The sequence below is a fragment of the Ovis aries genome, chromosome 1 (genome assembly GCF_016772045.2).
Source record: "Ovis aries strain OAR_USU_Benz2616 breed Rambouillet chromosome 1, ARS-UI_Ramb_v3.0, whole genome shotgun sequence".
Lineage (NCBI taxonomy): Eukaryota > Metazoa > Chordata > Mammalia > Artiodactyla > Bovidae > Ovis > Ovis aries.
This window is the reverse complement of record NC_056054.1, coordinates 18856499-18880489: the sequence shown is the minus strand read 5'-3', so window position 1 is coordinate 18880489 and position 23991 is coordinate 18856499. Positions and strand designations below refer to the sequence as shown.

Sequence of the window (23991 nt, the reverse complement as noted above, 5' to 3'; positions counted from 1 at the left end):
GTCGGCTGCCTGGCTCCTCCTGTCGCAGCCCCCTCCCTCCACCCTCTACCCCCACAGTCTAGGCGTGCACACTAAGGGAGACAAATGATGGGGCAGCAGCTGAGCGGGGCGCGTGTCCGGCCCATAAACCACAAGGATGGGTCACGTCTGGAGTTGCCGTGGCCGCCACTACCCACCCATCTGTCTTCGCACTGTTCTGCCTCAGACCAGCCTTCATGGCTTCCCAAATGCCTGGGTCACCTGTCTGCCCACATCCACCCCAGCTGGCTACATCCATCTCGAGCTCTGAGAAACAGGACCATGTGTGACTTGTCTGCCCTGTGCAGGGTCTGCAGAGCTGGGGTCCAGCTGATGGCACGAGGCTTGGCCTGACCAGACTTGCCCCACTCCCCCAGTTGTCCTCGCTCTGGTCGGTCCCCTTTCCTAGTCTAAGATCCTGGCAAGGAGAGGCTGGGAGCTTACTGGAAGGGGTTGGTCCTTGACAGATGCAGGGCTTCCTGACCTCACCTTGACCTTACCCCCCGACACCTGATTATGACATCGATGTACAGTGCTTCTGCAGTCCTGGCATCGGTCTTGTAAGGGCTGTGGCAGCGGTCCCGGTTGTGGTATAGGAGCCACCTATGGGATGTGGGAGGCGGGTGGTGCAGGGAGTCCTGGTCCATGACCATGACACTGAGGCTCCAGGAGTGCCTGCGCCTGTGGCTACCCGTGTCTGGGGTCTGGGATGGCTTTCACCATGGAGTTTCTCATGGGAATCAATACTGAAGACACTGCTGCCAGGATCTGGCAGGCGCAGATGTCTTTAATCTGAGATACTGCCAGAGTCAGGGTCTGAAGCCTACCTGGGAAGGAGAGCGAGCTTGGGCTGAGCTCCACGGGCATGTCTGGGAGAAGGCTGCTGGCCAGGGCGTGAGAGGACCACAGACCTGGCCCTTCTCTGCTGGCTGGGGCTGCACAGAACCAGGCACCCAGGCAGCTGCTGCTGGAGCGTGTGAGCCTGGGGCCCTGACTGGAAGTGCCAAGGCTTGTGCCTTGTCACCAGTGATTATGTCCTGGGCCACATCTCCCACACACACGCAAGTGCCGGCAAAGTCACCCTGGCCGTGGGCGTGATGAATGGCCGCACAGTAATGAAATGGAGACATCAAGGAGGGTGGCGGGAAGACGGAGTGTGGCGGACGGGCCGTCCCCACGCGGCGGCAACAAGAAGGATCGCCCAGCGGCCGGGGGCCGTCAAGGGAGAAATTACACATTTACTCTGCCTTTTTCTTACTGCGACGGCGCCCATACATCACCGCTGGGGCCGGGCGGGACACGCTGGCCAATTTCCAGCATGAATTATGGGACTGAGGCCCTGAGACCAGGCTTCCTGCCGACCCAACCTGAAGCTGGAGATGCTGCCACCTGGGGATAGGACCCCCCTGGTTTAGAGCCTTTGGCTCCTGAATCCAACCCTGCTTCCCATAACACCCGTTTAGGAGCACCTGTGGGCTCACAGGGGAAGGATCTGGGGCCCACCTAACTGTCTCCTCTCCCTCCTTTTAGATGACTGCAAGAACATTGCCAACATCATGAAGACACTCGCGTATCGAGGCTTCATCTTCAAGCAGACGTCAAAGCCGTTCTGACTGGCCGAGGATGGGATGGGGCAGGACAGGGTAGCTGCTTGGCCCAGCCCAGAACCTTCCTCTCCCTCAGCAGAGGGGCAAAGGGAGAGTGGCACAGCTCTGCGTCCAGAGTGTCCCCCAGCCCGCCCTGTGGGCTTCTGCCCTGGGTAAGGCCTGGCCACTTGGCCCCTCTGGAACAGACACTTTGTGCCCCCTGCCCCCAGCTCTCAACCTCAGCCCAGGATCAGCCCCTCCCACTGTGGGCCTGGGCTGGGGGACCTCCTCCTCACCGCCTCCTCCCAACACACAGGCTTCTGCTGGGGCCACCAAGCCCCCCTGTGCCCCCTCCCATCTGTAGTGCATGGTGTGTGGTGCCCCCAGGGCTCCAGGACAGATCAGGCCCCACCTCGTGTCTGCCCCCGTCCCCGCTGTGAACGTGCCACTGAATAAAGTCGGGGAAATGAGGCCCTGGGTGTGTGTGTGTGGACCAGGTGGTGCCGGGCCTGACGGCATCTGGACGTGTGGGGGACAGCACACACGCCAGGCTGCCCTGTGCTCAAGGCCACCAGTAAGCAGAGCTGGCATCAGCGGAGCACCTGAAACCCTCTGAATACGCACAGGGCTGCGGGGACTGTCTTGAGCACGAGGCTGTGTGAGAAGCAGCTGGGATGCTGTGTGCGAACCAACCCAAGTGTAGAACGATGGGTGTTCCCGGATACAGGAGCTGGGGGAGCTGGTCACTGATTAAAGGGCTGCCAAGGGCCTCAGCGCAGGCAAGCCCCAGGGCCACCCCTCCCGGCCACCCTCCCAGCCAGGGGCATCAGAAGTGGTGAGAGGAAAAGGAGGCAGCCCAGTCCAGCTCAGCAGCTCTATTTACACAGCAGCGTCCCACACCCTGTGGGGCCTCTCATGGCTTCTTGGCTTTCTTCACAGAAGAGGAGCTGGAGGCCGATTCCCGCCGCTTCCTCTGAGGAGACACAAGGTGCCGAGGTCAATGGCTGGACTCAGGCTCGGTGCCTGTGTTTCATGCTCTGAGTCAGGAAGGTGACGCCCACTGGCCACCCACTCATTCTCAGAACCCCTCAGAGCAATGATCCCTGTTTTGGGCGCTAGAGGGGGTGGGGCCTATGCATGCCCGTGCATGTGCTCACTAGCAGGGCCACCTGGAGCTCTCCTGGTCGGTCCAGCCTCTTACCGAATTGGGCGTGAGGGGTGCGCCCACCACATCGATGATGGCGTCCTTGCTGGGGTCAGAGCCAAGAGCGGGTTCAGACACCGCTGGCTCGGCCGGGGCCGGGGCTGGGCCCGAGGCCGGGGTGGTGGGGCCCCCCAGCACACCGGCCCGGGCCAGCGCCTCGTGCCGGTGCCGCAGCATCTGCAGTTCGTACTCGCAGTTGGCGCAGGCCTGCTTGAGCTCGTAGAGCAGCACCAGGTCACTCCGCAGCTCATTGAACATGTGCACCAGCTCCTCCGTGGGCGTCGGGCTCAGCTCTGTGGGCGGGCAGGAGGCACAGTGGTGGGAGGCCAGCAGCAAGAACTGCCTCCTACCACCCGGCCTTCATCCACAACCTCGCCTGGGGAGGAGGGAGGGGGTTGGTGGGAAGGTCCATCCTGAGGGGCCCAGCCCCCACACTCACCCACACCCAGCTCCAGCAGCATCTGTTCCAGGGCCTTGATCTTTTTCTGTCCCACAGAGCTGGGCAGCTTCATCTGCAATGACCCAGGCAGCTCAGCTCAAGCAGGACCCTCTCCCGACAAGCGGTTTAGAATGAAGGGGACAAAAGGAATTGGGGCGGGGTGGGGAAGACTAGAAGAGAAGTTAACTCCTAGAGGCAGCTCTGGGTCTACAACCAGTGAGTAGAAGAGGCTGAAAGCTGAGCTCAGCCTGGTGTTCACTTGAGATCCTGTGTGTCCGCCTCCACCTGCTCCAGGCCCCTGGCCCACAGCGCTCAGGCCATAGAGCCGAGGCCCAGACACAGAGAACAAGGTGACTCACGTACCCGCTGGCTCCGCAGCGTGACGCCCGCAGACTTGAAGTCCGGGAACTTGATGCCTGCCGTCTCAGGAACAGCCTGGGGAGGAGCAGTTATGGAGACCAGGGTGTCACGGGGAGAGGGCCCAATGTTAGTCCCAGCCCCCCACCCTGAGCTGGGCTGGCTTAGTCTCCACACCGGCTTCTCAGCCTCCTTTTTCTGGGGGAGCTTCTTCTTGGGGGCCTTGCGTTCCGTGCGCCGCTGCTCGGCAGTGGTGTCTGCCGCCGTGATCAGCTTCTGCAGGTCCTGGCTGCGCTTCTCCCGCTCCTTCTTCCGGGCCTCGATCTTGCGCAGCTCCTGCAGCAAGTACTCCTCCTCTGCCACCTGGGAAAGAGAGACGCTGAGAGGAGTGTGAAATTCAAGGGGCAGTGAGGGGAGAGAGGGAGATGGAGGGGTGCTGGGCAGTCTGTGAGGGACTCTGAGCAGCAAGGGGCCAGGAGGGAGGTACAGAGAGCAGGGAGGGTGGCTGGTGAGGGGTGGGACTGGATGGAGTCAGGGCGGGGGGCAGTAGGGGAGCCGAGGGCGTGCAGGATGGAGGCAGTGGTCAGGGGTCTCAGGGCTTGAAGAGTCTCTGGGACTTGGTGCTGACCTGCTCTGGGGTCCGGTTATAGAGACGCTCCAGCTGTTCCTTCCGCCGTCGCTCGTGCCCAGCATCAAATACTGGTATCTTGAGGTCTGTGCCTGGCACAGCCCGCACGTTGGCAAGCTTGGCACAGATGTGGTAGTACCGCTCCTTCAAGTCCTCCACAGAACGCTTCTAAGGACAGACATGGAGAGACAGACAAACGCTCAGAAGTGTGTAAAAAAGAAGGCATGGAGCTAGTGGCCTGCCGGGCCTGGGAGTTGGGCACACAAGCAGATAACAAGGCGCCAGCTCACCTTGAACTGCTGGTGGTCATACCGGTCATGGATGACGACAAAACGCAGATCAAAGCGGCGGCTGAGGTCAAAGAGGTGGTCGGTCTCTGCCTTTGTCCAAGCATCATCATGAAGGTAGAGCTGGTACTCCTGCTCTGAGTACACGGGCACCTGCACTGTCTACAGGCGGGGGTGGAGAGGCGGGGAGGGGGACAGGGGCACGCCCGCGTCACGGCACGTCGCACAGGCTGCAGCCCTGTGACCACAGTCCCTCCTGTTGATTGCCCATCCCTGTGCTGGACAAAAGCAGATCCTCTGCCTGGGACCCTGCACAGGACCCCTGGAGATGTTTCCAGAGCAAGGAAAGAAACTGATGGCTTGACCAAAGGCCCTGATAGGCTCCAGGACTGTCGCCCGCCTCTGGATCCACTCCAGGACTAACTGCACAAAACACATGCTCCTGACCCCATGGTTAAGGTAAGGGGCCCACAGGTAAGCATGTCTGTGGAGTCCAAGGGTCAACTCTGGAGTAGGGCAGACGGCTAAGTTCCAGAGAAAGGTCCAGCCCCTAGCAGGGGATGCTTGTCTGAAGCACTCCTGCCACCCAGTGGTGACAGGGAGACTTGCAGCTCCCCAAGCTGGCCAAGGTTTCATCTCTATAGAAAAGGCACCTGAATCCTGCTCCCAGCATAAACCCCCATCCCAACCCCCATCCCCTGTCCCCCAGACCTCCCTCAGGGGAAACAGCACCACTATGGGCTGGGTCTGTCAGTCAAGAGACCCCAGGAAGGAGACAGTGCTAGGCTGGACCAGGGAAGTTTCTCCATCAAACGACACTGGCTCTCAAAACCCTTGTGTCCAGCAGCCTCTAGGACATTTCCTACTGGAAGTCCTACATACATCTCAAACTGAATGTGTTCAGGTGATACGTGTTAACTAGATTCACTGGGGTGACCATTTCACACTATATACAAATACGGGATCATTACCTTCTAAACTGAAGCTAATATATATGTAACAGTTATACCTCAATAAAAAAAAAATTCAGTATGTTCAGTACTGAGCTCACTGTGCTCCCTCAAACTTCTATCTCCTCCAGTTCAGATCTCAATGTTGGCATCACCCAAGCAAGAACCCTAGGAGGCATCTTTAATTCCTACCTTTACCCTTGAACCCCTCCTCTTTCCCAAATCTGTGGCTTTTACCTCCCAATTCTCCACTGCCATGCCCATGTCCAGACCATCACTACCCCCTTGCCTGGATAGAGATACAGCCTCCCCACTGGTCTCTCTGCCTCCATTTAATCCTCTTCCGGGCAATTCTCTATCTGTAGCCAAGATGGGACCTCTCTGACACTGCTAAAGGGCAGCCTTTAGACCAGTGCTGCTACAAACCTGGTCTACAGTAAGCACAGAAATAGAATAAGCATTTAGAAAGCTTCACGACAATTATACAGCATCATATGCTGCTAAATAATTCAGAAGAAGCATGGACTGATGCTCTGTCTTTTCTTACAATTTTACTCTCTTCAGTAGTCTCTGATGAATTGGGAAATTTTAAAAAATGTCCTTTAGCACAGATAATTCGAAAAGCACTGTTCTAGAATATATAACTGATGTTACCCAACCATCCCTTATGAAACCCCTCAAAGGCTCCCTCATACTTTGAAAGTGCCTTCTGGATAATTTTCAAACTTGCCAAGAGCAAGGGTTGTCTGGATCACTTCCTACCTCCTGGGTTCAGCACAGGACCTGCACACTGTAGGTATTAATGAATATTTATTGAATCAATCAGTGAACACATGGTAAATGACCTGGCCTCCCTCTGCAACCACTGTCCTTCAGGGACCCTAAGTTCCAGCTGAGCAACTAGCAGTTACTGGAATATACCAGGCTCTCCCCCTCAGCCTATGTTGTTCTTGCCTGAAATGCCTTCTCACTTCCACATTTCTTCTACCTAGATAACTTCTCATCCTTCTGATCTCTCTGCAGTTGGTTAAGTATCCCTCCTATGCATTTTAATTCCATTTAACTAAAAAAAATATGCTCAGGAACAGTGTAGCTGGTCCTGTTCTCAAGAAGCTCATGATCAGGGAATTCCCTGATGGTCCAAAGGTTAGGAGTTGGCACTTTCACTGCTGGGGCCCAGGTTTGAATCCTGGTTGGGGAACTAAGATCCCGCAAGCCACATGGCGCAGCCATAAAAATAAAAAGAAGTTCACAGTCAAGCAAGAGAGATCAGCCAATATTTATTAATATCATGGGCCTGCTAGACCTATGCTAGGGACACAATGCTGAGTAAGATGGGCCTTACCTTCTCGGAGCTCACAGTCCAGCTGCAAAACTGATTTAGTACAGTGAGGCAAAATTGATGACAAAGGTATGCCTAGGATGTAATGAGTGACACCTGATTCAGCCTGGGACAAGGGTTGACAGGGAAGAGATAAATGAGGCCTGGTTAAGTATAATAGAAGTGAACTGGTGAGAGAATGCAGTGGAGAGACTCCTAAGCAGGGGGACCATGTAAACAGTGATGAGAGAGAAATGGCCAGAAGCATCAGGACACATTAGGGGAACAAGAAAACGGCAAGACAGGGAAAGGCCTGAGAGAGCCTGGAGAGTCAGCAGAGGGGAGCTGCTGCAGGCCTATACGCCAGCTAAGGAGTCTGGAATTCATTCTGTAGGTGATGGGAGCCAGAAAGGTTAGTTTTAAAGAGAGGAGTGAGATAGTCATGATTCTCTTCTACAAAGACCACCCTGGCAACAGTGAAGACAGAGGGGGTGAAATATGAGCTTGGGAGACCAACTGGCAGGTTTAAGAAATAATCCAGGTAGGAAGTGAAGAGGCCTGAAATAAAGCAGCAGCAGCAGCAGAAGGTAAAGAAAAGGGCACAGACTTGAGAGGCTTTAAACATCACAGGTTGTGACAACTGGCCATAAGGGGTGAGGGAAGATGCCGTCACAGGTAACTCCTGGGTTGCTGGCTTGAGCAAGAAATCGTATGGGGAGCCACTGACTGAAAGCACAACCCCAGGAATGAGCAGCATTGGCGGGAAGATGGTTAGTTTCCTTACTTTGGCTTCATTCTCCACCCATAATCACCACAATCTTTCTAAAACTCAAATCTGACCCTGACACCATTCTACTTAAAACCTACTAGTGGCTCCCCAAAGACATCAGCGCAAAGCCCATTTCTGAGCCTGCCTGCCAAGCCCTGCCTGACTCAGCCCTGCTGGCCTCTCAGGCCTCTTCTCCCACCATGTTCTGTCCTGGACTTCAGGCTTCATCAACAGGGAAATGCCCACAGCATCCCATATACATGACTGATTTTTCATTTATGTCTTTGCTCACGATGACTCCTCTGCCTGAACAAGTCACTGTACTCTTTCCTACTATTACCTGGTGACATCCTTCAAGAGTCAGTTCAATACCTTATGACCCAGAATCCTGTGCCTGGGCAGATACCTGGAGAAAACTCTAATTTCAAAGACACATGCACCCCTATGCTCACAGCAGCACAATTGACAACAGTTAAGACATGGAAGCAACCTGAATGCCTACTGACAGTGAACAGATAAAGAAAACTGGTGTATATACACAACGGAATACTGCTCAGCCATAAAAAAGAATGAAACAATGCCATTTGCAGCAACATAGATGCAACTAGAGAAGTCAGACAGAGAAAGACAAATGTCACATGATATCACTTATATGTGGAATCCAAATGAACTTATTCACAAAACAGAAATAGACTCACATACACAGGAAACACATTTATGGTTCCCAGATGGGGATAGGGGAGAGATAAATTAGGAAATTGGGGATTAGCAGATACAAACTACCATATATAAAACAGATAAAAAAAGGTCCTACTGTATAACACAGGGAACTATATTCAATTAACTTGTAATAAACTAAAACGGAAAAGAATACGAAAATTGATATATATGTATGTGTGTGCCGACTAAGGTCCATCTAGTCAAGGCTATGGTTTTTCCTGTGGTCATGTATGGATGTGAGAGTTGGACTGTGAAGAAGGCTGAGTGCAAAGAATTGATGCTTTTGAACTGTGGTGTTGGAGAAGACTCTTGAGAGTCCCTTGGACGGCAAGGAGATCCAACCAGTCCATTCTGAAGGAGATCAGCCCTGGGATTTCTTTGGAAGGAATGATGCTAAAGCTGAAACTCTAGTACTTTGGCCACCTCATGCGAAGAGTTGACTCATTGGAAAAGACTTTGATGCTGGGAGGGATTGGGGGCAGGAGGAGAAGGGGATGACAGAGGATGAGATGGCTGGATGGCATCACCGACTCAATGGATGTGAATCTGAGTGAACTCCAGGAGTTGGTGATGGACAGGGAGGCCTGGCGTGCTGAGATTCATGAGGTTGCAAAGAGTCGGACACGACTGAGCGACTGAACTGAACTAATGTGTGTGTCACATATATAGTTTAGTCGCTAAGTCATATCCAATTCTTGCAGCCCCATGGACTGTAGCCCACCAGGCTCCTCTGTGCATGGAATTTCTCAGGCAAGAATACTGGAATGGGTTGCCATTTCCTTCTCCAGGGGATCTTCCCAGGCCAGGGATCGAACTTGCATCTCCTGCACTGGCAGGTGGATTCTTTACCACTGAGCTACAAGGGAAGTCCTGGCATGAAGCAGTATTTACAAAATACAAAATGAACACTCTTTTTTTCACCTTGAATTGTCTCATCCAACCTTTCCTCCCCCACCTCAAACCTCCTACCTCTTAGATATCCCTACTCAGTCTTACATCTCTAGCCTCTCCCTCCATTGGACCTGAAGGGCCTAAAGATGGTGGTGAGGTGGAGAAAAAGCAATTTGGCGGTATAGGGGAGAATGATGGGTCACACCTGGACATGCTGAGTCTGAAAAGCCTGTGAGCCATTCAGGGGAACATATCCAGGTGCAAGTGGATGTACTGGCTGAGGGGAAAGAAGTCAGGACTTGGGAGTCCAGCTACAAGACCCTTGGGCTTTCAGGCTCAAAGATTAGGCTGCTCTAAGCTGCAGGGACTGGGGTCCATATTGTGTAGTGGCTTAAACAATGGCTAGGGAATCTTGGCCTAGCCCAGCTTTTTCTCACTGGTTGGGTGAGTCTGGGTAGGCCCTGTTCCATCTGAGCCTCAGTCAGCTAGACCAGAGAAAAATCAGCGTGGGCTAGGGTGCTGGTACAGAGAATGAAGAATATAGGCAGATGTCATTTATATAGAAACCATCAGCAGGACTCATGACGAGATGTATCACTGAGGTCTAGCTCAAATCCTAGCTTCTCAGAGAGGCCCTCCCTGACCACCCTACCTAAATTAGGCCTCCCCTACATCTACAAGTTCCCTCTTTATCTCGCTTCATATCCTGGTTTCATTGATCAGTCCTATCTGAAAGAATCTAACTTATTTGTTTCCACGTTTGTTGTATGTCTTCCCTACTTTCTTTGTTCTGTTGCTGACTGAAATAATATGAGTGCTAAAGGAGGCTTAGTTAAGGATGAGTCCCAAATTTCTGGTTTGGGTAACTGGGTGGATGGTGGTGTCATTCACTGATGTGGGGAACAGGTTTAGGGGTGGGGAACAGAGGGAAGATGATAAGTTCTGCTTACAGGAATCCACTTGATCTGAAGTACCTGTGGGGCCTTTAGGGAGAGAGGTAAGCAAACGACTGGATATATGGGAACTGCTGCTCTGGACTGGAGATATTAAGTTGGGGTTAGAGACATAGAGAGGGTAACTGAGGTCATGGTGTAAATGAGACACACTAGGGAGAAAGTACAGAGAGAGCAGAGTAGAGCACCTAGGACATAGCTCTGAAGAACAGCGACAATTGAAAGGCCAAGGCAGCACCCCAAAAATCAGAGCAGGGCTAGGAGAGGACAGGACCCCAAGGGCAGAGAAGACCCTGTAGGCATGTGTCCCAAGGACTGAGTGGGCAACCATGGTCGAGACCTGGTCTGAGAGTGCCTCTGGAGCCAACCAGGAGACTGGAGAGCTCAGGCATGTAGCTCAGAGTAGGTAGGCACAACCTTGGCCTATGTCCCCATGGTGGTGGCTCACCTTATTGAACCTGGCGAAGGGATAGTCCTTGCCCTCCTCTGCTGCCCTTCGCCAGTGGAAGAACATGGCTCCATCCTTGCGGGCTGGGTTGGTGAATGGCATCCACTTCCAGGGCCGTACCTTCTTGGAGCCCAACTTGGCCTTCACTGTGCGGTAGCCTTGGCCAGTGTCACTGGGCAGCAGTGGGGGTGCATCCCTGGGAGCAGGGTTTAAGGAGGTGGGAGATTATAGAGTCAGAAGGTGTGGAGAAAGCCTTTGGACCCAGGCCGCTGCTCTACCCTAGAGCAAGGAAGTCACGTCCTGGAGTGAGACATCGAGCTCCTGCATCCTAGTAGGCAAGCAAGAGCCCTGGGTGAGGAGGAAACTGGCTGGGATAATCAGGAGTTAGGGACAGGCAGGTTGGTCAGGGGCCTAAGCCTGGGGCCCTGGGGTTCTAATACTTGCTTCTTGTCAGAGTAGAGCAGTGCATAGACCTCCCGGTGCATGCCCTCGGGCCTCTTGAAGGTCAGTGTCTCCGAGGACTTCTTGGACTTTTTCTGGGGAGGGAAACCACAGGAGAGGAACCACAGCCTAAACTCCCTTTCCTGAAAATTCTTTAGCCCAGCTCAATCACTGAACAAACCAGCACCCACAGGTAGAGCGACACACATTCACACTGTGACACATCACGACCCACTATGAAGGTACAGAAACCCACTCCAGGGGCGCCTCTAACCTCAGAGCGCGACCTGTCAGAGGAGAAGCTACTTCTCCAGTATCTCAGCATGGTCTCCCCGACTTGACGCCCCTCCCCCAAATATCCCACACAAGTGTCACTCTCCAGGTCCTCGCCTACACGGGTCACACTCTCTTGGTCCCCACCACTTTCCGTGGGTGTGCCCCCCTCCGTCCCACCTCACCAAGGTGACACACGCTCTCTGTCCCGTTATGCCACATCTTTTACCGCCCGTCTCACTCCAGTGCGGCACCTCATCTCTCCTCGAGCCCTCGTCTGTTGTCACCCCTCCTCACTTCACTCCCGCTACCCAGCTGCCAGGCACCACTGCTACCTTGTCCGGATTGATAATGTCCTTCTTGCTGATGGTCCCAGAGGCTGCATCTCCCTCTGGACCCCCGAGTTCTAGAATGTCCCGGACATCCGCGCCTGTAGCCATCGCGCCCAAAGGATGGGGGAGCGCCCCGAGGTCAAGGGTCAGTGCCTGAAGAGGGACCAGGCTCAGATCAGGAGGCGGAGCCACTTCAGCCCCAAGTGGGGGCGGGGTGAGGAGGCGGGCCGCGAGGACGAGACTGGCCCAGGGTCAGGTCGGGACCTCGCCAGTGTCCCGCCACCTGAGTCTCCCCAACGGCCCCAGCTGTCTCCTAAGTCTCAGCGCCTCCACACCTAGGCTTCCCGGCTGCGGCCCAGCGGCTCCACTATCTCCTCAAAGCCGCGGACAGAAACTTCCGGTCGTGCGCTTTAGAAACGTGGCCGACAGGAACGCTTCCGGTCTGTGCTAGCGGAAAGCAAGCCGGCTGGCAACCCAGTGTGAAAACTACTGACCGCGCAGAGCCTGTCACCTAGCTTGCCTCGCAGGAGCTCGCAGGTTTCTTGGACTGCCTGGAATTCTGGCATTTTCCCTCTGCGTTGCGCCATCGCGCAATGAAAAGAGAGTGCACAGCTTTCTGACCTTGGGAGTCGCTTAATTTCTCTGCACTCGTTTCTTCAAAGTGGAAACTGTCATGGTACCTGCGTAAACGAAGTGCCAATAATCCATGTAATACATTAACACGGTGCCTTTTTCCATTAAATGAATTAGTGGTGTTAATTGCCTCTGTTCATTAAGAGCTAAGTACGTACCAGACACTGCTGAGCGTTGAAGAGATCAACCAGACAAGGCAGAGCTTGCCAGGGTGGCTGCCAAGATGGTGTGAGGTGGGGACCCTCGGTTGCAACTTCTCTGATTGGGTTGTCTGTGGATCGGGGTCCCGTGAGACTTTACTGGAGCCCAGCTTTCTGAAACTTCACTTGTCTGGGAGCTAGTTGCTTGTGTGGGTTCCAAAGAGGTCCAAGAGCACAGCCCCGAGCAGGTAGCAACTGGAGGAAGTATCCCACAAGGGAAGAGACTTGCTGATCTTCCTGGAGAGAGAGAGACAATTCAAGAGGCAGAAGGTCCTGAGAAAGGACAAAAGGACTGGGGAAACAGCTCCTAACTTCAGCCTTTGCAAAATAGCCTGCAGACATGGAAGACCCTGGGCATTGGGCATGGGAGATGGAGTGGAGCTTGTAAGGCAGGGGTCCCCAAGCACCAGGATCTAATGCCTGATGGTCTGAGTTGGAGCTGATGGTGTGAAATAAAGTGCACAATACATGTAAAGTGCTTGAAGCATCCCAAAACCACCCCCTCCCCTCAATCAGTGCAAAAATTGTCTTCCATGAAACTGGTTCCTGGTGCAAAAATGCTTGGGACTGCTGTTGTAAGGTATTAAGGAGACCAGATCCCAAGCCAGGGGCATGTCAAAAATCTAGGAGGAACAGACAGCCCACTCAAGTGAGCTATCAAAGTTGTATCCTATTCTGACCTGGGGAGGGGGAGGGGGAAATTGCTGCTGCAGCCACAAACCTAGCTAGATCCCAAAAGTTTGGAGAAGTGGGCCTAGAGATACAAACCTCGCCCTGCTTCTGAGGCCTAATTCCTGGGTGAATGCTCTGAGCTCTAATCAGTTTCCAGGGGAAGCCAGGGTCTTGCAGCAGCAAATGCCCACAGGGTATTAGGCGCCAGAAGTGGACAAAGCAGTGGGAAAGGGTCCTGCACCTCAGCCTCAAACACTTGATTCTGCTTGTAATCAGTGTTGCATGATTATTTGTTTAACATATTTCTCTCCTGATAGAATAATTCCTGTGAGGACAAGGATGTGGTACACCAATGTGTGTCTGTGATAGGCATTATTCTAGGCTTTGGGAATGCAGCGGGTGAATGAGATACAAAAATTTCCCAATGGGGCTCATATCTGGCATATATGAACAATAAAATAGATAGTGTAAGTTTCATAGGGACAAGAGCTATGAAAAAAATAGGGTAATAGGATAGGGGACTAAACAGTGTGTCAGGAAAAGATTCTCGGGGAGCTGAAATTTAAGCTGAGGTTTAAATGATGGAAACAGCCACAAAATACCTGGGGAAGGAGTGTTTCAGACATGAGGAATAGCAAGTACAAAGTCCCTAAAATGGAAGGAACACTGTATGTTGAAAGGACATAAAGAAAAGAGGCTGGTGTGGTGGCCATTGGGTAAGGAGGGGAAGAACAGGAAGACTTAAGATCAGAGGTAGGCACTAGGGGCCACAGTAATGAGTCTGGGTTTTATCCTAAGAGTAATCATTTATCTTTCTGTCTTGGACATGGCATGGTTTCTTTCCTTTTCTTCGTGTGCCACCTTAGCTGCTGTCATTAGGAAATCCCTCAGAATGATTGGTCCAGAGCGTCTCATTCCTTGGGGAAATGGAGTCCAGGATTGGGGAAAAGGGAGTGAGAGAGGGATGCCTCTCTCTTGACCCTTCTGGGAGCCACTGCCACACTTCCTGTATCACACTGCAGGTGACAGTGGGTCTCTCCGCCAGGCCCGAGGGGAGCTTGCTCTGCAGTGCCCACCCAGCTGACCCTCCACAGAAACCCAGCATCACTTCTGAAGAGACTCTTGCATTGCAGTGTCCTATTGAGGGCCCTGGGAGAGGGATTTCAGGTTGGGGTGCCATGGGGCTGCAGAGTCAACTTTAACAGAGTTTTCATTCAACCCTGAGAGCAATATGAAGCCACTGAAGGGTATGGGGGGCGGCGGCATCGGGAGGAGAGTTGTGAAGAAGGTTGAAAACAGTCAGATTCGTCTTTAAGAAAGATCACTGGTGGCTTGCTGGTGCAGGGAGCTAGAGACAGGAGAACAAGGTGGGAGGCAATGGTAGGGTCAACTGGAACTAGGAACTGATGGGATGTGGATATAGGAGGAAGAATGAAAAGGAATCCTAGAAGCCCATCCCTCTTCACCCTGTCTGTTGACAGCTCAGCTAGAAAATAGTAGACTGGCGCCCCCGAGGGTCTGGCCAGGCTCTCTCCTTCCTTTCCTCCTCTCCCTTCTCTCTTTCTCCTCCACCCCTCCCCCTCCTCCCCTCTCTTCACCAGGACTATGCACTCCTTAAGTGTGGCAGTGGGTTTTGTCATCCTCTGGGCTCTCCCAGCAAGTGGTCATGTGCCCTGTTTTCAGGGGCTTCTTAGACACTGTGGGGAAGGGAAGGTGGTGCGTTCGTGCTGTGATCAAGATCCAGAGCCACTCCATCTGCCCTGGTCTTGCTCAGGCGAATTATGAAGGACTTTTTCCAACTAACAGGACCAATTTCCCATGTTTTGAGATGGGCAAAGAACATGATTAGAAATTCACACAAGTGCAACAGCCAACAACCATACAGAAAAGCATTCCACCTTACTGGGATTCAAAGAGTTGAAGAACTGAGAGCTATCATGTGAAATCATTTATGACTATCAAATAGCTAAAACTTGAACATAATTGTGATAACTATTTTTGACAAGGGTGTGGTTGAAATAGGCGCCATATTTCTATATACTGTTGGTAGAAATGTACATTGACTTGATTTTGTTCATTAGTTTATTCAACAAATAATTGTTCAGTATTTAACTGTAAAGTGAAAGTGAAAGTGTTAGTCACTCAGTAATGTCCAACTTTTTGTGACCTCATGGACTGTATAGCCTGCCAGGCTCCTCTGTCCATGGAAGTCTCCAGGCAAGAATACTGGACTGGGTATCCATTCTCTTTTCCAGGGGATCTTCCTGGCCCAGGGATTGAACCTGGGTCTCCCACATTGCAGGCAGATTCTTTACCTTCTGAGCCACCAGGGAAGTCATTTAGTTAGGCCATCACATGCCAGGCCCTGTGCCTTAAAGGCTCCAGCCATCCTGAAGGAAAATGTGATTACTGCCTTCAGCTGGTACATTAAGAACTGTGCACTTCATCGCGTGAACATTGTACCTCAATATAAAGGACCAAGTAGATGAGAACTGGAGGTGCCTGTGAGGCCTGATCAAGATGACTACCTCTCCAAAGCATTCTGTGCCCCTGGGGCAAAAGCCAGTGGGGAGCAGGACTGACAAAGTCCAGGGCAAGGAGCTGCAGGACAGGGGTCTCGGCAAGGCCTGTGTGGTCCCCCTCCAGTTCTAGGGGCAAAAGGAAGATGAAAACCTCTCTGGGATGGCTGGAGGGCACGTGTGGCCCCAACCCGGAGCAATCCCAGGATAGTGTGTGTGTGGAGGTGGTGGGTGGAGAGGTGGGGAGTGGGGGTCGAGCAGGCAGAGTTGGGGGTGGCTCCCTCCTCCCAGGATGGAGTCTCCTGGGATATTCTTGGGAGCCCTGCCCCTGTCCCCACCCCTAGAAGTCTCCAGAATTTGCAGTAGATTGAAGAAGCTTCCAACAATCTCCACAAAGGAAAAGACTTCTGTTTTCACACTCAACTCCTATGGATTCCAGGATTTGTGGGAGGTCTCTCTCTGTACCATTTCAGCTTTTTTGAAATTCTAGCTCTTGCAGGCATCTCCCTTCTCCTTCCCCTACCAGTTGCATGTCATCAATTATCAGCTTTCCTGAGCGGACTCCTGTGGTCTATTTTATGTTATTGGCTTTTTTTATTTTTTGGCAGAACAGTCTCCTCAGTTGCCAGAACTCTAAGAAATACATTTCTTTTAAGTCACTCCGTCTATAGCTATTTCTGTTATAGCAGCTCAAGCCAAGAAATCTTTTTTTTTCTTTTTTTCTTTTAAACACATGTATTTTTTTTATTTGTTGAGCCAGTCTTTCCAAAATCTGGAGTCTCTTACAGACTTCCTTGTGAGACAATTCTTTTGCTTGTCTACACTAAAAATAAATAAACAAAAATTAAAGTAAGAAACAAGAGGCCACACCTTGTATCACTCACCTCAAAGAGTTAGAAAGCTTGGTGGCCCTCTTGGGTTTGAAGGCCATGTGTATTATATTTGAGCGTGCTGCTCTGACTCATTTATCAGTAACCTGTAGGTTTAGAGAGGAGCCTGGCTCCAAAAGATAGGCCTAGGTTGCAGTGCAATCCATGTTACTAGTTGGGCCTGATTATCCAACAGATCCAATGTTTTGGATGTATTTTTGTGACAGAAATCTTACTTAATACCTTCAGGCAGTTCCACCTGGGGAATCACAGCATGGGCACCCAGGATTCTGAAGCAAGGCTCTGATCCCACCCACAAACCACAGGCCACTACTTGAGAAGGGATTTTTGGCTTACAACGACTGTTGTACAAACTAAACACTTATCTGTGAGAGGCCATGAAACCACCTAATGAGAACTGAGAATTATTTGACCCATTGGACCATAACGTTGGGAATGCCAGCCAGCATTCCATGATAAAATGTAAGCGGTATATATGAAGTGAAGTGAAGTCGCTCAGTCGTGTCTGACTCTCTGCGACCCCATGGACTGTAGCCTACCAGGCTCCTCCATCCATGGGATTTTCCAGGCAAGCGTACTGGAGTGGGTTGTCATCTCCTTCTGCAGGGGATCTTTCCAACACTGGGATCAATCCCAGGTCTCCCGTACTGCGGGCAGATGCTTTACCGTCTAAGCCACCAGGGAAGCCCATATAAGAAAGCCCAAGGGGTATATTCAGTTCAGTTCAGTCACTCAGTCCTGTCCAGCTCTTTGCGACCCCATGAATTGCAGCACGCCAGGCCTCCCTGTCCATCACAAACTCCCAGAATTCACTCAAACTCACGTCAATTGAGTCGGTGATGCCATCCAGCCATCTCATCCTTTGTCATCCCCTTCTCCTCCTGCCCCCAATCGCTCCCAGCATCAGTCTTTTCCAGTGAGTCAACTCTTTGCATGAGGTGGCCAAAGTATTGGAATATCAGCTTTAGCATCAGTCCTTCCAAAGAACACCCAGGACTGATTTCCTCTAGGATGGACTGGTTGGATCTCCTTGCAGTCCAAGGGACTCTCAAGAGTCTACTTCAACACCACAGTTCAAAAGCATCAATTCTTCGGCACTCAGCTTTCGTCACAGTCCAATTCTCACATCCATATACGACCACTGGAAAAACCATAGCCTTGACTAGACGGACCTTAGTCGGCAAAGTAATGTCTCTGCTTTTGAATATGCTGTCTAGGTTGGTCGTAACTTTCCTTCTAAGGAGTAAGCGTCTTTTAATTTCATGGCTGCAATCACCATCTGCAGTGATTTTGGAGCCCCGAAAAAAAAGGCAGCCACTGTTTCCACTGTTTCCCCATCTATTTCCCATGAAGTGATGGGACCAGATGCCATGATCTTCGTTTTCTGAATGTTGAGCTTCAAGTCAACTTTTTCACTCTTCTCTTTCACTTTCATCAAGAGGCTTTTTAGCTCCTCTTCACTTTCTGCCATAAGGGTGGTGTCATCTGCATATCCCGGCAATCTTGATTCCAGCTTGTGCTTCATCCAGCCCAGCGTTTCTCATGATGTACTCTGCATATAAGTTAAATAAGCAGGGTGACAATATACAGCCTTGACATACTCCTTTTCCTATTTGGAACCAGTCTGTTGTTCCATGTCCAGTTCTAACTGTTGCTTCCTGACCTGCATAAAGGTTTCTCAAGAGGCAGGTCAGGCGGTCTGGTATTCCCATCTCTTTCAGAATTTTCCACAGTTTATTGTGATCCACACAGTCAAAGGCTTTGGCATAGTCAATAAAGCAGAAATAGATGTTTTTCTGGAACTCTCTTGCTTTTTCCATGATCCAGCAGATGTTGGAAATTTGATCTCTGGTTCCTCTGCCTTTTCTAAATCCAGCTTGAACATCTGGAAGTTCACAGTTCATGTATTGCTGAAGCCTGGCTTGGAGAATTTTGAGCATTACTCTACTAGCATGTGAGATGAGTGCAATTGTGCGGTACTTTGAGCATTCTTTGGCATTGCCTTTCTTTGGGATTGGAATGAAAACTGACCTTTTCCAGTCTTGTGGCCACTGCTGAGTTTTCCAAATTTGCTGGCATATTGAGTGTAGCACTTTCACAGCATCATCTTTCAGGATTTGAAATAGCTCAACTGGAATGCCATCACCTCCACTAGCTTTTTTCGTAGCGATGCTTTCTAAGGCCTACTTGACTTCACATTCCAGGATGTCTGGTTCTAGGTGAGTGATAGCACCATGGTGATTATCTGAGTCGTGAAGATCTTTTTTGTACAGTTCTTCCATGTATTCTTGCCACCTCTTCTTAATATCTTCTGCTTCTGTTAGGTCCATACCATTTCTGTCCTTTATCAAGCCCATCTTTGCATGAAATGCTCCCTTGGTATCTCTAATTTTCTTGAAGAGATCTCTAGTTTTTCCCATTCTGTTGTTTTCCTCTATTTCTTTACATTGATCGCTGAGGAAGGCTTTCTTATCTCTCCTTGCTATTCTTTGGAACTCGGCATTCAGATGCTTATATCCTTTCTTATTTTCAATCACAAGTACTTAGAGCTATAAAGTTTATCCTGCATCCTGCTAATCATTTTATGTTTTCATTATCATTCTAACTTCCCTTGTGATTACTTCTTTGATCCATGGATTGTTTAGAATTGTGTTGCTTAAATTCCAAATATTTGAGAGTTTTCTAGGTAGCTTATAATTATAGATATCTAATTTAATTCCATTGTGATCAGAGAACATATTCTGTATGATATCAAAGCTTTCAAATTTATTGAGATTTGTTTTATGGCTCAGCATATGGTCCATGATGTGTACAATGTGTACAATGTTTGAAAAGAACAGTTGTGGTATACAGTTTTATAAATTTCCATTAGGGCAAGATATTTGATGATATTGTTCACATAATCTATGTCTTTCTTGATATTTTTATGTCTATTAGTCTATTGCTGAGGGTTTTTTTCATCTCCAACTATGATTGTAGAATTGTGTATTTCTTCTTTTAGTTCTGCCAATTTTTGTTCCATGTATTTTGAAACTCTGTCATTAGGTTATGATCTCTGTGGTCACAAATTTGTAATTCCTATAGCTTCCTGGTGAATTGATCACTTTGCCATTATGAAATATCTATCTTTTAAAATATTTATTTCACTTATTTATCTTGGTCAGGTCTTAGTTGTGGCATGTGTGGGATCTTCCCTTGCAGCACGCGAGATTTCTCTAGTTGCCCCCTGGCATGTGGGATCGTAATTCTCTGACCAGGGATCAAACCTGCATCTCCTGCTTTGGAAGGTGGATTCTTAACCACTATACCACCAGGGAAGTCCTGAAGTATCTATCTTTATCTCTAGTCTTTGTCTTGAAATATACTTTAACTCATATAGTCTCTCCGGCCTTCACAAGCTTACTGTTTGCATGGTATATATTTTTTCCTTCCGTTTTATTTCATCTTTTAGAGTGCATCTCTTATACACAGCAGGTATTTGGGTTTTGCTTTTCTTTATCCATTCAAACAACCTCTGCTTTTTAAGACATAAATGTTTATTGAGGGATGGGTGGCAAAGGAGAAGACGCTTAGGCCTGGTCTCATTTGTATCCTTTCCATCTGATGATGAACGCTTTTGGACACTACAGAATTGAGAATGGATCCACTAGTTTCCAGGTTATGGAAGGAAGTCACCCGGTTGTTCCAGGGACAAGCATGCAGTCTCTATCGGGGCCTAGTAGTAAGATAAAGCTGTTTCTCAAAGGAGATCAGTTACTCATCAAACAGAGCATGGTTTTCTTCGCTTCTGCATTGCTGCTCCTGGGCTTGCTATAGTCTCCACCAGCAAGGTGATTGCAACATGGTTGGAATCTGGTGGGTCATGGAGACCAACTGGCCCACCTACTTAGATTGCAGGCTAGACCAACTGGACAGTTTCCTTTGCTCTGGATTCCTCTCAAAGCTAATAATGGTCTTTCAGTTCAACTCAGTAGATGAGTGGCTGGCAAGACATCCAAATATAAAGGGTGCTTCCTCAAAAATCCAAGAAAACCACCAAGTACCCAAATTCAACTACTTTAAGACACCATCAATTGAAAGGTGCACCTTTATTTATATTCCACTATGAAGAAACTCCAGTACTTTGGCCACCTCATGCGAAGAGTTGACTCATTGGAAAAGACTCTGATGCTGGGAGGGATTGGGGGAAGGAGGAGAAGGGGGCGACGGAGGATGAGATGGCTGGATGGCATCACTGACTCGATGGATGTGAATCTGAGTGAGCTCCAGGAGATGGTGATGGACAGGGAGGCCTGGCGTGCTGCGATTCATGGGGTCGCAAAGGGTCGGACATGACTGAGCAACTGAACTGAACTGAACTGATGAAGAATTTTATGAAACATTATTAACTAAACTATAGCATATAATTGATTGTAACATAAATTCCATTTCAGAGGTATTAGAATATTGGAAAAAAATATTGTGAATGAACTAAATGCCACTGAATTGTTCATTTTAAAATAATTAATTTTAAGTTATGTGAATTTTGCCTCAACATTTTATTTTTTAAAATGTGAATCAGTAACATATAGCATTCTGTCACTTTCATATGGTAGGAGGGTATCAGGTGAAGCAACTGGTACTTAGGAAAGGACATTGTGATACCGTCTAGAACAGTGGCTCTGCAGAAATATCACTCACGTGTATTTTCATGGAATTTACTTTGATTTACCAGAAGGGGTCAACAGAAGGCTTTCACAGAACTGTGTCACTATTTCCTCCTGCTGACAAGGATTCTCAGAAGTCTCCCATCAGCCTCAGCAGGGGAAGAGAAGCCACTTCCACTGACCGGAGAGACTCAAGGCGGGTAGGATTTTAGATGCTCAGAGTTATGACTGCTTTCTTTTCTTGTCAACACTCTGACATTCACATAACAGACTGGCAAGGCTGTGAATTTAATTAGTATTATACTACAGTAATCCTCAATATCACACTTTGGATGTGATTTTCAGTTACTATCAGCCCCATGACTGCAAGAGATAAATTATTTTTATGATAGACATAGAAAGTCAATGGTTTGGGACTTGTCTTGAATCAAAATTTTAGGGTATTGAGTTTCACATTCTTGTCTTTTTTTTTTTTTCATTCTGTTCAGAAAGAAATTCCTCTTTACTGTGTTCACAAATCCCTTCTTCCCTCCATACTGTTCTGTGGCAGAGGCCACTTAGTTCACCGACACTTTGCCTTCATCATTCATTCAGGTAATAATTGATTGCAAGTGATAATCGGTTGGCAGCAGGCCAAGGGCTACCTTTAAGATTACCTGGATTTTTCACTGCCCCCAAATAAATAACAAATTCATGCCTATTATGATACCAATTTCTTTACCAGTTAAAGCTCATAGTTCTGAGTTATGCTTTCCAGTTTTTAAAAAAAGTAGCCAAAATTGTTCCAAAAAGAATTAGAAAACCAAATGGAGCAACAATCATAGAAAAACTGAGAATTTTAAATAGGTGAGTTCTAGTTGACCTTCAGGGGAAAGATTATTCCTTGTTTATAAATAAATAAGTTGACTTTAGAGAGTATGAGATGAAATTTCCTCAACTCAGGAAAGTAGCATGATATCAGAGCCTAAAAAAGAGAGAAACACATTTGAAGGATACATAATTTTCACATTATAAAATCTATTTAAGAAAAGAAGAAAAGGCTGAACATCCTGCTCACTGGTCAGGGTGCACAACAGGGCAGAGATGGAGGGTAGGTTAGCCAAGGTAAACCAGGCACTAGGCAAAGGATTTGCATCAAAACCACTGAAATACATTCATGTGAGTGATTTAACTCGAGAAGTCTGATCGCTGGATATTATATGGAGTTTGGCAAGATGCCTTCTCCCAAGAGCATGCTGAAAGATGCAGAGATGATGGCACAAATCCTGAAGGACATGGAGATTACAGAATATGAGATCAGAGTTGTAAATCAGATGTTGGAGTCTGCCTTTCAATTTGTGACCACAATTTTAGATGATGCAAAAATTTCTAAGAGAGTTACCGTTGATGCTTATGATTTGCAATTGTCAATCCAGTGCTGTGCTAGCCAATCTTTTACCTCTCCTTCCCCAAGAGATTTTTTTTATTAGACTTTGAAGAAAGAAATCAAACTCTTTTGGAATCAATCAAGCCATATTCAGGCCCTAGATTGCCACTTGGAGAAGGCAATGGCAACCCACTCCAGTATTTTTTGCCTGGAAAATCCCATGGACGGGGAGCCTGGTGGGCTGCCGTCTATGGGGTCACACAGAGTCGGACACGACTGACATGACTTAGCAACAGCAGCAGATTGCCACTCGATAGATATTGCTTGGCTGTTCCAACCTATAGACTTTAATCTTTACCAAATAAAGACATATACTCTGCAGGTAGAGTAACAGTTCCACAGACAAATGTTGGCTCAGGTTTTGGCACACCGAGTACTCCCACTGCTGCTGCTGCTGCTGCTAAGTCGCTTCAGTCGTGTCCGACCGAATCCCCCCCGTCCCTGGGATTCTCCAGGCAAGAACACTGGAGTGGGTTGCCGTTTCCTTCTCCAATGCAGGAAAGTGAAAAGTGAAAGTGAAGTCGCTCAGTCATGTCCGACTCTTCGAGACCCCATGGACTGTAGCCTTCCAGGCAAGAGTACTGGAGTGGGGTGCCATTGCCTTCTCCAAGTACTCCCACTTCAGTCACCCAATCCCACAAACCATGTTTGTTTCAACTAAGGTTAATTATTTACCAGCTGAGCCCACCGGGAAGCCCTCAACTAGGATAGGGACTCCAATGTCCCTCACAGAGCCAAGGTTTACAGTACAGATTCCTGCTTCACAGTCCCCAGCTGTAAAAGCATCAGTTCTTGCAACAGCAGCCGTTCACCATATTCGGATTAATCCATCATTGTTGCTGCTACTAAGTTGCTTCAGTCGTGTCCGACTCTGCGATCCCATAGATGGCAGCCCACCAGGCTCCCCTGTCCCTGGGATTCTCCTGGCAAGAACACTGGAGTGGATTGCCATTTCCATCTCCAATGCAGGAAAGTGAAAAGTGAAAGTGAAGTCGTTCAGTCATGTCTGACTCTTTGAGACCCCATGGACTGCAGGCTTCCAGGCTCCTCCATCCATGGGATTTTCCAGGCAAGAAGAGTACTGGAGTCCAAAACCACTATTATTACCACTAACAGATGACCGAGGATGAGATGGCTGGATGGCATCACTGACTTGATGGACGCGAGTCTGAGTGAACTCCGGGAGTTGGTGATGGACAGGGAGGCCTGGCGTGCTGCGATTCATGGGGTCGCAAAGAGTCGGACACGACTGAGCGACTGAACTGAACTGAACTGAACTGAACTGAACTGACACCATCACAAAAGACTTGCAATGAGTCATCAAACAAGTTAAAAGAAAATGTGAAGGTGATATTGATAATGATGATGGTGATGACAGTCATTTATAA

The 23991-nt window shown here is 49.3% G+C and overlaps 2 protein-coding genes and 1 pseudogene across 18 annotated transcripts in view; 2 read left to right on the top strand and 1 right to left on the bottom strand.

Annotated features, from left to right (window-relative positions):
• ERI3 (ERI1 exoribonuclease family member 3) overlaps nt 1-2075 on the top strand; it is a 132506-nt gene extending 130431 nt beyond the window's left edge. For all 17 annotated transcript variants that reach the window (XM_042239930.1, XM_004001901.4, XM_012120995.4 and 14 more), the window contains one exon: nt 1549-2075. In XM_042239930.1, coding sequence (XP_042095864.1) covers nt 1549-1631 — 83 coding nt within the window. In that variant the 3' untranslated portion in view covers nt 1632-2075. The remainder of the gene's footprint in view (nt 1-1548) is intronic.
• Nucleotides 2076-2464: 389 nt separating this feature from the next.
• Nucleotides 2465-12006, bottom strand: DMAP1 (DNA methyltransferase 1 associated protein 1). Its single transcript, XM_012120828.4, has 11 exons — nt 11953-12006; nt 11621-11770; nt 11016-11107; nt 10572-10767; nt 4523-4681; nt 4233-4400; nt 3782-3967; nt 3611-3682; nt 3248-3320; nt 2806-3101; nt 2465-2577 (listed from the first exon to the last, which is right to left on the bottom strand). The coding sequence occupies exons 2-11, from the start codon at nt 11723-11725 to the stop codon at nt 2518-2520; spliced, it is 1407 nt and encodes a 468-aa protein (XP_011976218.2). The 5' UTR covers nt 11726-11770; nt 11953-12006; the 3' UTR covers nt 2465-2517.
• Nucleotides 12007-22376: 10370 nt separating this feature from the next.
• Nucleotides 22377-23991, top strand: LOC101108978 (transcription initiation factor TFIID subunit 9-like; annotated as a pseudogene).